Here is a 15,884-nt window from a genome sequence, read left to right on the forward strand (position 1 = left end):
CTTCGCCGGCCATTCGTCGATAGTTCGCTAATGATCCATACAAAGTACGCAGTTTGTCCGAATCGAACGGCCATTCGGAACCTAAGAATTGTTCGTCAGCAGTACGTCGTCGTTGGACTTTGGTTTCGCACTCACCCATGTACCAATTTGGTCTACCCTTTGGAGTGGCCGCGACGAACCTTGCGCATGGGGCCTCGGTGTGAACGGTTCGGACACCCCCACATGCGTTCCCGTGCTCGTCCCGGACGATCTCGTCAGTCGAGCCAATTGTGTCCAAGGTGACGCTCGGGGGAGGCACTGCAGGCGCTTCAGCCGTCCACCTTTCCGCGGCTTCAAAGACAGCGTGGTAAATGAAGGAGTTGGCAAAAGTACTCCACTTCGCGCCGTGAAGGTCTGCGACTGCCCAACGCTTCAGATCCTCGGCAGAAGCATATCTAGACTCCCGATGACCCATGGAAGCAACCTCGTAAACCCTAAACGAATCACTGTCGGGCCGTCGATGAAGAGTGTCTTTCATCTGACCCCCCACGCCACATGGAAAACGAACAGATGGGAACTCCGACTCGCCCAATAGCTCAATGATCTTTGCCCCTGGGACGTCGGGCAGCGCTTCGCCTCCGCCAGATTGGCAAGGGATGAACGTCTCAAACGGCAGGTTGCCGTCTGGTAGTCTCAAGTGAGAAGAGTGAGTGATGAAGCGTCTCGTAACCCCCCCGGTCTGAGACAGCCCAGACAAGGCCACACGAGTCGCGACCAGGCCCAACTGCCCGGTTCGTAGGGCATGTGAAGCGGCAGCAAGGATCTCTGGCGACTGTGGAGTTGCTGGCCACCATTGGGCTTTAAACGAGTCGTATGCATCGCTGAGGAGTTGCTTTGTGGCATCCGGAACAAATGGTATGGTTTCCTGGAACTCGTCGCACAGCGGACCAGGAATAAAGTGCATGTCCTTGTATCGCGCTGGGTTGGCCATCTTGACTTTCCCCAACGCCGACGGGGCCTGTGAGTCGACCTCCAACCAAGCGTGACCTGTGCATGCATGTCAGCTACTAGTGGGAGTACGATCCAAGGAGGACTACCATTGCGCATTAGCCACCGATTGATGTGGCGCCAGATGCTGGTTCCTCCCCACAGGTGTGACGGCTCTTCAACAACATAGCCGGTAAACTTGCTAACATCGGCTGGACAACGAAGAAGTAGACGAGTACAGTAAGAGGCACCGGCAGCCACGCCACTCATTAGATACTCCCTACTCACGTAACCATACTCGTCGAGGAGGTCAACATGGTACGACTCAAGGACAACCGTATGAGAGTTAACTGTCTCGGGGAGGCTGGTCACCGTCGGCGGAGACACGCGCCCCACGGGGGCGTTTTCACCATTCGTCTTCATTTGAACGGGAGTTGCTGGCATCTGTCATCATTCAACAGTTTTCTAGATACAGGCCAGGTTTCACTCTTAAATAATTTCTTCTCTGTCCACATGCTTCTCGTACAACATGCTTCTCGTGCGAGCACCGAGTGCGTCACGTGATAGACTCGGCATCCCGACAATCGGTCATGTCGCCGACAAGGTCACATGATGTACTCGGCCCACGTTTTCAACCCCGTCGAGACCCGCCTCCCCCACGATTGCAGCCCCATGGGGTTTGCTCTTATAGCGACCCATCTCCCGCTGATATGGGACCTCTACGAGCATGGCTGCTTCATCCTTTGACCAGAAGATTACTTGATTGCCACTATGGCTAGAGCTGAGCACCACCAACATGTCGACATGGAAACCAAGAAACCTTCCCCCACGGAGGTTGACGAAGTCCCGAAGACTGACCACGTGCAATCCACAACGATGGATGTCTACGTGGGTTCGGAACGGGTCGAGTACACCGAGAAAGAGGGGAAGCGCGTCAAGAGGAAGATTGATTTAATCCTTCTCCCGCTAATGTGCTGTTGCTACATCTCGGCTGTAGGTGCCGTCGTTCTGCCCCTGTCCGTCATTGTCCTGCTGCTAAACCAATGTTTGCTTCTAGTTCCTGGATAAAACGCTTCTCAACTACGCCTCCATCTTTGGAATTAAAGAAGCCCTGCATTTGAAAGGATCCAACTACAGCTGGCTTGGAAGGTCAGTATCTCCATTAAGCATAATTACGACGGTATCTCAACTATGATAGTGTCTTCTACATCGGCTACATGATCGGTGCCTTGGCATGGCCCAGACTTGTCCACCGTTTTCCGAGCCACGTGGGCAAGTTTATCTCTGGTGCTGTATGCGTCTGGTCGATGATTGTTCTCCTCACTCGTATGTCATCTCCATAGTACTATATTGCCTCACGCTGACCCCTCAGCCCTGTGCTTCAACTTTGCTGGGATAATGGCCATTCGATTCTTCCTTGGTATTTTGGAGAGCATCTCCGGACCAGTGTTTGTCATGGTAACCAGCAACTGGTGGACGCGACAAGAGCAAGCTTTCAGAACCGCGTTTTGGATTGGCGGAACTCCAGTATGCAACAACCCACTAAAACTTCTCCGGGTCTGGTGCTGCATACTAATACGCACAGATTGGAAGCTTCTTGGGGGGTATTCTTAGTTACGCAGTGGGCAGCAGTAAGTATTGATCGCGGTCTGTGCTACTCGGTGCTGATACCACAGCTAGTCCGCAGCTCGATCGCCACCTGGAAACTTTTCTTTATTTTCTTTGGATCGATTAGCTTCGCATTTTCCATGGTCTTGGGGTATCTCATGCCAGACAACCAAAGCAACGCGAGATGGCTAAACGAGAGAGAGAAAAAGATCGCCATCGAAAGAGTGCGGGAGAACCAGACTGTGACAGCTGATGATCGATGGAAGTGGCCACAGTTCTGGGAGGCACTGAAAGATCCCCAAACCACGTTCTTCTTTGCCACCGCTATGTGAGTCTCCCCGTCTCCACCTAGGCACTGCACATTTGTTGACAGCGTTGCAGGGGCAACACGATGCCTTCTACCTTTGCTAGCCAGGTAAAAGCTCCGTGCCGGCCTTGTCGAAAGTTTACTGATCCGAAAATCAGTTTTCCAGCCAGATTGTCAAGGGCTTTGGCTTTTCAACTCTTACAACTACCGTGATTTCGACCTGTCCGGCTGCCACTATTCAACTTGGGACTTTCCTTTCGTTTTCGTATCTTGCTTCTCGCTACCAGAACATCCGACTTTGGCTGTCGATGCTTGCATCAATCCCTCCCTTGATTGGCGCCTCTCTCCTCCACGTCCTTCCAGATGCCAACCGAGCCGGTCGCCTAGCGGGCTACTACCTCACATACACGTAAGACACGTTGCTAGGGATATGCAGGACGCTCACTGACACCAAATCTTAACAGACACACCATGTCATTTACTCTAAATGCTGGACTGATGGCTTCGAATTATGCGGGAAATACGAAGAAATCCACCGCGTCTGGAATAGTCTTTGCCGGGTGGGCAGCCGGGCTCATTGTCGGGCCTCGTAAGCATGCTCTTCTACTCAACCCAACACGAGCTCACAACAACCCAGAATTCTTCTTGGAAAGAGAAGCGCCAAAGTATGATATGGCATTCAAGATGCTCAGTAAGTAACCTTTTTGGATATCTGCACCTACGTACTAACCACGTTCTGTGCTGCAAGTGGTGTGTTACGCTCTGATGATCGTCCTTCCGGCTCTTCAAATCACTTGGTATTCATACGAAAACGGGCGTCGTGAGCGACTCGTCAGGGCTAGAACAGACCTGAATGTCGATATTATACCAGAATTTACTGATGAAACCGACTTTGAGAAGTGGGCGACTTTCAGGTACATCATGTGAAGAGGAGCTTGGAATCCCAAGTACACGTACTTTCAAATACAAACTCTGAGATATTGCACAATTATGTTCTATCCGATGCAACCTTGATACTACATAACAAATAGGCCACCCACTTGGTCCATTGCGGAACTAACATCGACAGCAGTGCCCTGCGGCTGCATTCTTAGCAATATCTCCAGTGTCTGTCTAGTCTTTTGGACGCTTAAACCCCAAGCGCGGCCTTCATTGAGGATGTGGAGAATCCAGTCGTGGTGAACTGGGTCAGTGGTGGACAAACCAGCCATGAAGAGCGCGACGGGGAGGATTGAGGATGGCGAGTTTGTGCGAGACGGATCGCGGTGAATTCTGAGCTGGAAGCGAAGAATCCTGGCAATGGAAACGTCGGGGCGAAACGATGAGACTGGCTACATTGCACTTCAGCTCGGGACGTTCGACAGTACTGTGGCTAGGGTTACTCACGAAGACCTGATAGAGGTATAGAAGAGCCGAATGAAGGGCTGAAGAGACGACATGGTAATTGTAGACTGCCGAATCCATTGCCTCCTGTGCCAGGGCGTCCCGGTCCTCGTCGTCTGTCATCATCTCCCGCTCGCATCGGGCAATTTCACGTTGTATGGTCTCGTAAAGGGCTTTTACTTGTCCTATCCGAACTGGCGGCGAGACAATGGCGTGTCCTTCCGATTGCTTGTGTAGTTGCATGTCAAGGTCACCGACTTGCTTGCGAAGGATATCCGCACGAAGCAAGCGTATTGCTGCCCCAACAGGGGGAGCAGTGGACGTCTCAAAGTCGAAGATGAAGGAGAAACTAGGGGATAGTCGGAGCCGCTCAATAAGCTGCCCACCTCCCAGCCTGAAGCATCCGGCTCGCGCATCCAGAAGCGCGAGCCGAAGGACGAGCCGCCGGGATAGGCTATTTGGGTTTTCGAGTGCCTTCTCCCCTTGCTCAGTCGAGATAATGTTGACAACCTCGGCAATCATACCAAAGAACAAGTCGACACCGCGTCCCATCACGTGTACGGTTTTGATGCGAACAAACAAAGCAGAGAGGAAGCCCTCTATCTCTGAGCTGTGGGTTCGTTTGTATGAGTCGTACGACTGCTCTGCTAGCCGCTCAAATTTGCGTGCCTGCTCGGCGTATGATGGGTCCGTCATGCATAGATGTGAGGCTGAGAACCCGAGGATAGCATAAAAGAGGGGCGGAAAAGAGAGTGACTGGGTGAATGCTGATATAAATAGGTTGTTTGCGTCCTTGGAGCGATCTTCGACCTTGGAGTAGCCCTGAAGAACCTCAAGATAATGTTGTATCAAATGACGGTTCCCGTCGTTGATGGAAGGGGCGGTAGTGTCGTCGGCAAGCCCTGGCTGAGAGTCCTTGTCAAACGTATTGCAGCCTTTCGCCCCTGACTCAGAAGGGATAGCTTGTATGATCTCCGATAGCTGAGAAATGGATGGAGACTCAGCATTCAATGTCATGAATTGAAGTGCGTCTTCCTCTGGATAGACGCCCAAAGAGTCATATCCGATGTCGAAGTCTAGCGCGAGATCTCCGATGTCATCCGACGGGAATGGGAACCACGAAAGTTGCCCAGGTGCATTTTCGCCGCTCTGTAGACGATTCTCAACGGTGCCTTTTGTCGCATCGGACACGGGATGTGGAGTTCCGGAGGCTTCACCGTGGCTCACATCTTGCACAATCCCACAATCTGAGGCAACCTCCGGACCACCATGCATGTCGCCCTTTCGCCGACGTTGCCCAATTGTGCGTCTGCGTTTTGGTGGCGGCATGTACTGCTCCCCAGGTTCCGGTGCACGCCAGTAACATCGGAACCCAAGCCTCTGACAGTTGGAGCATTTTAGGGGAGTGTCGCTTCCATCGTCAGGCGCAGATGGACATGGTCGGCATCGCACTTTTCGAACTCTACACGTATAACAGGCTAGTAATCGGCTGTCATTCCTTCTTGTAGCAAATGACTGTCAAATTTTCACACTTACTAGTCCGTGGACTCTTGCAGGCCATTGAAGGTTCCTGGGATGAGGACTTCAAGCTCATTGTTCCGCATTTCGTTCTATACGTTCGAGCACTATGCCCCGGTGGAGGGTTTTCATTATGTACGAAGTAGAGACAGTAACTAACGGTAGAGTAACAATGCGGGGTTTTATGCCTATCGCTCTACTTCTTGCTCAAGATGCATCTAGCAGATATGACAGTACCGGAGATAGCGATATACTAGCGGTATTACCGCTAGCTCGCGGGGGAGTGGAGGTCTAAATGAGGCAAGAGACGGCACCATTGGGAACCGCCCATGTTCCGCCCCCCATTTAATCGTTGTTTGACCGCTAGATAAGGTTGACGGAGCATACCATCCTACCGCTTTCTCATAGAAAGTTCTGCAATCTGACCTGGCCCTGAATTGCGAACCCTTTGCGGTGCCATGTCACCCCTTCCTGTATGGGAGGTGCATTAGCGGTGATGCCGCGGCTTAGCAGAAAGTCTATCGTGTGATTGCGTTGATGATGAGGCGCCGCTGGCAAAGCCGCTCTGCCATAGTTTTTGTCGCCAGAACATTGAAATCTGCGGCGCATGTACAGAGTGATTTCTTGACTTTAACGTCAGCTAATTCTTGAGTCGAGTTGCACAGGCGTTCTGTAACCGTAGTTCACTTAACAACTCTATTTGAACATCTAGCTTCTGCCGCCTAGGGGTCGTCCCCGACCATGGTAACATCCCTTTTCATTCGATATGCAAGTGAGTCACGATGGATATACACTTTGCACTAGTTCAATGAAGCGCACGCTATACATATGGTTGTATATATATATATCCGTGGTCGGTCTCCCCTCCGAGTGAGCCAGTTCGAAAACATTCCCGTTTTTGGTCTTCACTTCAAGAATGGCTTCCTGGTCCAGACTCCCGCGAGAGCTCCAGACCATGATATTCGCGCAGGTCATCGTCGACCCGACACGCCGCCCAGAGCACCACATCCTTGCAAAATGCGCAAGTGTCTGTCGGTCGTGGCAGTATGAGTTTGAGACTTGGACATTTCGAAGGCTTTGTTTATCGTCGTCATGTCTGCCTGCATTCCGCAGGGTCGTTCGAGGTAAGAAAGGATATAGACTCGAGTATATCCAGCTCCTATGGCTTCGAATTCTTCTCGACAAGTACGACTGCCGAGTTTGTCAAGAACCAGAAGACGAAAAGACTACAAAACGGTGAGTTGAAGCCCTCTCATGTTGTTTCTTTTTACTAATTGGGTGGAAGAAATTGCATCAAGTGCACAAACGCTATTTGGAGTCTCCTAAAGATACTCTCAACGGGGGATGTCGAAAGGGGGCATAGGAACATGGGGGAATACGATGGTCTCAACTTGGAAGTCAGTGTCCACTCGCCCAGCGACAACAAGCATGTCTTCCGACCCCGCGGCCTGGATGAGTACTGCCCTTACACTGATTGGCATAACCTCCTCCCGGAGGACTCCGACGTGGCGCGCTTGCTGGACGAGTCGTCACCTATACACGACCCGGAGCAGGGTTGGAATCATGGCGTCCATGTTATTCCCAACCCTTCGGGAAGCCGTGGTGGCCACCCAAGCGGCCGAGATAGGCTCCTAGGGACCAAGCCTTTGGAATTTAACTTTTCCCGCGTATGGCCGCGACTCAAGTCTCAGGACAGACAGCTGCCGCAAGTAAGCATTGTAGCGTCTCTCACCGTACGGCGGTCGACCTTTCGAGGATTTTCAGCTGGAGTCCTATTCAAACTTCTCCACGAGAGTTTCCCGGATATTTACAGAGTTCGTCTCGAAAAGTGGCTTGAGCTTTACACGGACCAGCAGGCGGCATACAGACAAGGTATGTGTTATCAGCTAGATAACTTGCCATACAAAACATCGACGAGATTTCTAACATAGTCATCTTAGAGTTTCACCGACTGCTTCAACGACAAGGGCTCCCCGAATCTCTGATGGACCTTTACCTTGTCGAAGAGTCCACCACAGCTCTCCATCCGTATGTTGGGTCGTTCGGCGAGAGGAACACATTAGGTTTTGAGCTGGTGCAAGCCTCGCGCGGTCTCAAGCACCTTTCCATCAGCTGGACTTCGGACGCTGCGTCGTTCTTTCAGGAATACTTCCCGGACAGGTGGGATGGGGCCTCGCCGGGCTCCCCGGCCAGGAAACCATGGCAGAACCTTTTAACACTGACACTCACGGGTAACTCACTGCAGAGAGCCGGCAGATCGGGACTAAAGATACAGCGCGATCTCCTACGCGCTGCCTCCGTTGCGGCCAGGCTTATGCCCCGATTGGGGGTTCTGCAGATATGGAAATGCGGCGGCGGCTCTGGCGCCATCTTTGAATTTAAAATGAGAGAAGACGAGGGCAAGTTGCCTTTTATTGTGTGGTGTAGCTCATGGCCAGTGCAGCTCACGCCGCAAGATAGTGCTTTTAAGGATTGGCGGTTATTAGCAAGGGAACGGGATCGCGAGGGACGAGAGCCAGAAGTTCGCACGTTCACGTTGGCAAACAAGACAGTGGAGCAACTGCAGTCCAAATGGGAGCTCCGCCACTATCTCGACTTGGAAGTGCTTCACCCCTTAACATCAAAGGAACTCAAGTGGGACGATAGAAGCAGGGATTTGCGCTTATTCGGCGATACTGGCTGAAGCCATTAGCATCATTGTGAAATCGAAGCATATCGGAGTTGCTACTTCTTCCCATATAATAGAGTTGAGGTAATCAAGCAGCATTACTATGCGTGTCCGGCATCACAGTCAGAACGAAAATATATTAAACTAATTTCTTAACCATTACTCTAGCTATAGCACCACTGCATTTTAGACATATGACGAGGGCGAGATACACGGCAAGATCGTAATAATATATCTTGGCGAGGTAATAACCGCCTATTTCGACGTAACGGCCCCCTTAATAAACAACCAAGTAGTAATATAAACACTAGAGCCTGCAGAGCCTTGCGTCATTCGCAAGGTCGCCAGTGACATTTACCGTTCAGTAATCGGCCGTCGTTAGAGCACAGCTACCGTACCGTTAGAGTAATAGGTATTTAATGCGCGAGGAAGAATTGTCGTATCGGGGCAGAGGGTGAATCGTTGGCGCTTGGAAGGGTGGTCACTGGTGAGACCTCTGAGGTGCTGCTGGCGCACTGGATGGGTTTGCGACAAGCCAATGAGGTCCATGCGTTTTCGAGTCCAAGGCAGCACCCAACTCGTTGCGCGCGCAGGTGGATTGCAGCACCAATCTCCAGCCTTGTCTATCGACATGCAAGCTCGGGTCCCATGGCATTTGTCGTCGTCGTCGGTCTGTGCTCTCCATCGACCCTCTCAAAGACCACGTCTCCTAACGGCGCTGGCAGCGACTTCTCAAGGAGCCTTGCCGCTATCGCCCATCACAGATCGCCCGGCGACCGAAAGCGAGAAAGCCTGCCGCCTGCTTCATGCAGTCGCTCTCTCCCAGCCGATCCTCGAGGACTAACCGGGGCGATTGCGAGGCTTTCGCCGCAGCGCCAGGCCGCCCCGTCTTTCGTCCGTCGGCGTGTGTTAGCGACGTCCTTGCCCTGTGCCCGATCTTTTTTGGATGCAAGCCCGAAACATTCAATCGAGCGCGCCACCTTCCCTGCAGTAGCCCTCCGCGAACAATACTCTGCGAAAGAGGCGTACTCCGATAATCATACCCTGCGAAACCACTCCACAAGCACCGTCAACCAAACGCCGGGTAGGGCTCGCACTCGGGACCCTCCACAGGATGGCCACGTCTCCCGACGATTGTATCTTGCACGGTCCTGAGTCAGAGCTGGCAGTTTTGATCCGCGAGAGTCCTAGGTTCGAGGAGCATCCCGGGATCGCACGGCTATCGAATCAATATCTAGCAAAAGCCTACGACCCAGCCTCGGCTGAAGATGCACTCGAGGCGGTGGAAGCCGCACACAGACTTGGGATTCGCGCGCCGCGGTTTATACGCTCAGTCCGATGTGAAGACACGATATTTGCCATCATGGAGCACGTTGAAGGGGACACGTTGCAAATTGCTTGGCCGAGTTTAGGGTGGTGGTTGTCTTTACGTCTGGCAATGCAGCTGCGGCGATTCATCCGCAAAATGAGATCTGTCACGTCGAAAACAGCCGGCTCATTAGCCACCGGCCAGTGTAGGTCTTTTTGGTTGGACGACCATTTCGGTCTGCCTGCGGGAGCAATGCCCAGCGACATCTCGGCCTTTCTCGCCTTCTGGGTCAACTTTATATCAATCCGCCAAGAGTTGAAAAAGGATAGCCATCATTTGCCACAGAGAGAGTTTTCACCCCTCCAATCGAGCAGGCTGGTATTCACTCACCATGATCTTGCGCCGCGGAATATGGTGGTTGACAAGTCCGACGGGCTCTGGCTGCTTGACTGGGACTTTTCAGGCTTCTATCCCACGTACTTTGAGTACGCATCGATGAATAATTTTACTCTACCCCGTAACTGGGGTATACTCGCACGTATTCGATGGTATCTATTTACCTGGATTGCAGCTGGGCGTTTTGAGAAGGAAAGCCAACTATTGCGGATAGTGAGGTCTAAGTTTCTGCGCTTCGGAGCCGGACGACGGTGTAACATCAAAGCACACGCCACCAAGTCAAGGCGGCAGACAGTCCCAGACTCGGAGATATCAGACTCACTGACGGGAGAAGATTGAGTGCCGGTGACGCAAACTAGACTAACAATTTGTTGGCTCGAGGAGATTGTCCAGTACTCAACTGCGGAACGTGCCTTGCTTTACGGGCCTCACCTCACACCCCTCGGAATATCGCCAGAAGTACGGTACCGCCTCCCATGCTGATATCGCGCTGCTATGGCCGATTATACCTGGCACTCTCCAAATCTGAGATCACCGTGTAGATCCAGAACGGGGGTTCGGCCGCGAGGCTCGCCTGCGCCCCATTCGTGCAGAAAACCCCGCCCTTTGGTGTGGGCACCATTACATGTCCGTTGGCTCGTGTGGCCAACCGTCGTCAGTCATCTCACCGTTGGCCAGCTACAGTTCAAGCCTTTGACTCGGGAGTTTACGTCCGTCGGCGGCATGTTGGTCAAGGTGCAGAATGTACCCGTTGGTAGGCCCTACGGAAACCAACTAAGAGGCACACATCTTGGTTGGCCATAAAATAGCGATATAGCCATAAAAGCGATATACGGCGCGTCCGGCCCATAAGTAAAATAACGCGTATTCATATTGTAAACGCGGCCTCTTTACTGCCCGGTACGATAGCCTACGTTATAATTGAAGACCCGTCTATATTAGCTACCGCGAGGCTTCTATCTATAAGAATAGTATTACTTATTGTTAAAGGCGAGCGTAACTATATTTTATGATCTACAGCTTGGTCCTCTAAAAAGACGTCTCAATTGATATGACCTGGCGACCGTTTAGGGACTGTAGGTCACTAGACCCATGCAATGGGATCAACTGTCTGAATCAAACATAAATGGACAAGTTCATTCCTGGCTCGGAACCTTGCACAGTCGCCCTTCAGGGTACTCTCTCCAGCGCTCGTTTCCAACACATGGTGCACACCAGAGGACATCGTCAGGATCGACCCATCTCTTGATTCTCAATAGACGTTCGTAGTTGTCTCCCCAGAACGTATGCTGCCAGTTTTTCTCAAATGGTAGCGCCTATTTTCTTTCGTTAAATCTTGCAGGTAAATTGATAGACCTTCTAGTGTCTTACCTCATTAATGTAAGCACCAGACTCTGGCGTGAATTCACGTAGTGGCTCGAAAGACTTGTCCAGTATCTCGATAGCGCCTTGTCGAGCCGATTCGTTTAAGGGCGGGAACGAAACAGACGTAACTGCATATTTAGTCCAAAATTCTGATTTTGTATCGATTTCAATGGTTTCACTCACGTGCATGGACGTAGGCAGTTCGCCAAGCCGGGTTCACAGCATTACAACCCCCCCTTGGCTGGGCCTGTCGAACACCCATTCCACCGACGGCAAAGGCATTTATCCCCGGATTTGCGCGGAATGTCGGCTTCAGGGCTTCGATAAAGCCTTCGTCTGCGAGCGTCCTTTCGTCTAGAAGTCTTGAGACAAGATATGAGCTTCCGCCAGCTCCCTCAGGATCATGATTGTCTTCAAACCACGCCAGAAATGAATCGTACTGCGTGGTGTTGATAAGGAGCCTCGCTGTATCAGGCCACTGCTCCCGGACAGCGTCACTGATGGGTCGAAATAGCCTTTCCATGGCAGATTGTCCGTCTTCACCGCCATTGTCTTGCAGCACGGCAGTGCCTAGGACGCCAGCGACCTGGTCAGGAATCCCAGGGTACGGAAATGGAGGTGGCCCCCCTGACAGTATGTAGAGATATCCTGCCATACCGGAATCCATCATTGCTGGAATGCGTGATGAGACATAAGATATTATGTTGTATTTGATGCTTGCTTTCGGATCAGTGAGAACTGACCACCTAGCGCTGGTCATTTTCGGTGTCGGATGTGCTTTCATCGTGAGAGATATGATCACACCAAACGTGGATCCGCCGCCCTGGTGTCCGTTTAGAATACTTGAAATGGGTACAAAACGAAACCTTGACTTACCCCTCTCATAGCCCAGAAAAGGTCTTCGTGTTGGTCTTCATTGATGGTGAGAATCTCACCTTGTGGAGTAACGATACACATCTCCAGGATATTGTCGGCTGCCATGCCGTATCTGGGGCCAAGAACGGAGTGGCCTCCGCCTGTAATGTATCCGGCGATCCCCACGCTTTTCCCTTGACCACCAACAATAGTTTTGTTGTACTTACTCGCAGCAACATAAGCATCGTACATCTGAGTTCCCGCACCAACTGTGAGAGAGCTTCCTGGAAGGACCCTGCCCGAGCCTGATAGCTTGAACTTGTCGGGATGGTATGTAATCTCGTTGAGATGATGAGTCCAGATAGATAAAGCGCCAGGGGCGACAGAGCGACCGAGATAATCGTGACCCGTAGCCTTGACGATTAAGCGAACATTACGCTCCCTCGCTGCGTCTCTGGTTAGACCTGGCGTTGAGTTTATGAGGTGCCGAAGGCCACACTTACCAAAGTCAACACCAATCTTGACATGCGTGGCACTTGATGCATTGATAACATAGGGAGGATAACCATCTGGGCTGCAAGGGAACTCCGGTGCAGGGAGACAGGTAAAGTTGGTGAATTGGGAAGATATGACCGATATGGGGTTTGCACAGTGATAGGCGGCAGTTCCCCAGGCTGTCTGAAGGCTCTTGCACTGCGTTTGGTTGTACGTTGGCTGGTCCGAGTGGCAAACAGCGCCAGGGGGTGAAGGGTTCAGGAGTCGTCCGTCCAGAGTATGGTTAAGACGCCTCCATGTTTCAGCAGATGGCCAACTAGGATCATGAGGGTGAGCCTTGCAGTCTGTGGCTGAACTGAATGTTGCAGCGGACGGCGCCCCCAAACAGATGGCAAGCAAAACTAAGGTGAATCCAGAACCGCCCATGGTGAGCGTCGCAGTGAAAGACTGCAAAAAGTAATCGGATAGTGGTTTGGGCTGCGGCCATGTAAGTCTTGAGATGAACATCATGCACCGGCCATTGGATGTTCTTTATAAGTGACCGCGAATGCATTAGTCGTCAGCTGGGAAGCCGGACGGATCACTCGTGGGGTATGCACTTCCATCCGACTCAACAGGCAGAATGCGATCGGATTCATAACGTTCAGGCGGCCCATGCACCCTGCCTCAGCACCGGTCGTGACTGATAGCTGGGTTGCGTCACCAGTAGTACTGTCCTTCCGGTAAAAGCTTTGCAAAAGCGACCCTTTGCCGCCAACCAGGGAGCAATTCGTTGGGATACGATCAGTACGAACACGAAATTACAGTTCGACAATTTGTTTCCGGTCGGATTTACAGCACGCAGAGCGCAACCTCTGGATGGCAGATAGCAGTGCTTACACCCCTCCAACCACATTTTGTCTCTGGCGGCCCTGGCACGGAAGCACCGTCCAGTCAAGCCCGACTCATTGGGGGTGCCCCAAAGGTTTTTCGTCGACGGCCAATGGTCGTCACTGGCTCCTGCGACAGCCCCAGCCGCGATTGAAAGCATATACGATTTGGGTGTCTGTTGTACTACCACTTGCAGCACCCGCGACGGCCCTCAGGCCGCCGGTGATGGGGGATTGAGGAGTGAAAAGCCACGTTCTCTGGCCTCGAGCTCATGACACATGACAGGTACAGCAATAACTCGATCGTATTCGCCGGGTCTAGCACTAGTCATCCATGCGTGGACGTGCGAAACCTAATAACACTGACTCGGGCGATGGCCGAGAGGCAACGCAATGGGGCTGAGCCCGTGAGGGCTATCAGTCGCACTCGACCGGGCCCAGCACAACCTTCAGAGCTCTACTTGGGAAAAGCCTAATTACCACAGCGCAAGGGCACCTCGCTACTTCGGGCTAATATCTCCGCGTCGACTGCGATGGACGGCTCAAGCCTGTCAAATAAGTTGAAGACGTTTCTTCTAGTTTGCTCTGTACCCTATCTCATCTTCCATCTCTCATGCTCTTAAAGTTCCCCGACTAAGAATTCAACGGCCTATGCGATCATGCTTTCTGGTACGAGAGACGATGCCTTCGAGGATCGGGGGCCGACACTGTGGACTTGCATCTTACCTTTCCCAGTGCTGGCCCTGTTAGCTCTGATTAGACGATTAGTGGCGTTGGACTTAGATACCATTCGGGACGATGATAAGCGTTGGACGCCGTAGGTCACCAAAACGGACTTGGAAAGCATCGAAGGGCCGTCTCTAACACATTGCTATCCGAGATCTACTATCTACTATAACCTACTATACTAACCTGAGATCTTTTGCGTTCTCGCACCTCCAACGATTAAGCCATCACTTCCATTCTTACATAAACTTATTTTACCGTCTGCTGGTTCTCATTAGCGAATATATAACATACTTGTTCTAATCGCAATTTAGGCGGCTATCTTAACCTTTATTAGCATCTTCAACTGTACTTCCATGAGCGCATTCTAGGCATGAGAAGGCACCTACTCAGGTTAGGCCGCCGTCAATAGCAAAATCGATTTCGCAGTTTAGCTGATGTCTATCCCCATTATGTAGGCCACATAGCTTCTGAAATCCTAGAGAACCTCCTTATCTTCATCTTTTTGCTCGGACTATTCTGAGTAATTTGATACCTGTAACGCTTCATAGTCGCGATACCTGACCTGGTTTATGCGAGTGATTGTGCGGCAGCACTTAGCAGAGTGGTCACATCGATGCTTGTCCTCGACATCACGAGGATGTCACTTACTTCTCTACCGGCTCATGTGGTCTGTCATAGAAGTCGCTACAAGTATACTGTTTACATATCCTCCGACGATGAGCATTCTTTCACCACATGCATGGTCACTTAGGCTTGGGAAATGAATTCGCTTAGTAGTTAACGACTTTGATACCACTACAGATAGCTAGCACTAACCCTCCATGATACAGATGACACGCCGCAGAGGGTGACTTTTAATGGAGGTGAACGCCATGAGAATAGCCATCGCGTGAGACACAAGGACTTCTCTACGTTGAATAGTCGTTGAACTGAGGTTTGATCGATATGTGAGAGCGATGTGGAACCTAATCCTGTCAGGCACTTCCGTGACGGGAGTAGCAGTATAGATACTTACGAAACGTGGAATCAATCCCACAGGTACTATTTGGGATCAAGGTCCATGAGATGGCTGTCAGTACAGGCGCAGGTCCGCTCAATAGTTCGTCGGGGCCGATGCCGGCAGTGACGCACGCAAGCCCAAGATGCCGCACCACAAGGCCCGAGTTCCGGCTCGCGATTATTACCAAGAGAGGAACAATATCGATTCACTTTTTTCGGCGTCTCGGCGGTACATGGTGCATGCCGCAGCACAGCACGACGACATGGGTGAAGCGCATTGCAACATCGGTCTGCAAAGACACTGAGCTGAACAACCCACATGATCTGTTGTTGACCGATTCGCTTCATCGGCTGACCTTTTTGTGCCGAAGTGGCCGAGACAGAAAACCAGTGCGACCAAATTGAAGTCAAGGGGCA

At 51.7% G+C, this 15,884-nt stretch overlaps 2 protein-coding genes across 2 annotated transcripts; both read right to left on the reverse strand.

Annotated features, from left to right (window-relative positions):
- Nucleotides 1-4,069: 4,069 nt before the first annotated feature.
- Nucleotides 4,070-5,539, reverse strand: JDV02_004590 (uncharacterized protein; the record flags this gene model as incomplete). The annotated part of the gene is made up of 2 exons (XM_047985820.1): nucleotides 4,070-5,511; nucleotides 5,533-5,539. The coding sequence occupies 2 exons, from the start codon at nucleotides 5,537-5,539 to the stop codon at nucleotides 4,070-4,072; spliced, it is 1,449 nt and encodes a 482-aa protein (XP_047841797.1).
- A 4,156-nt stretch (nucleotides 5,540-9,695) lies between these two features.
- JDV02_004591 (uncharacterized protein) lies at nucleotides 9,696-10,025 on the reverse strand (the record flags this gene model as incomplete). Its single annotated transcript, XM_047985821.1, has 1 exon — nucleotides 9,696-10,025. The coding sequence occupies one exon, from the start codon at nucleotides 10,023-10,025 to the stop codon at nucleotides 9,696-9,698; it is 330 nt and encodes a 109-aa protein (XP_047841798.1).
- Between the last annotated feature and the right edge of the window lie 5,859 nt (nucleotides 10,026-15,884).

This window comes from Purpureocillium takamizusanense, chromosome 3 (assembly GCF_022605165.1).
Source record: "Purpureocillium takamizusanense chromosome 3, complete sequence".
In the NCBI taxonomy this organism is placed as follows: Eukaryota; Fungi; Ascomycota; class Sordariomycetes; order Hypocreales; family Ophiocordycipitaceae; genus Purpureocillium; species Purpureocillium takamizusanense.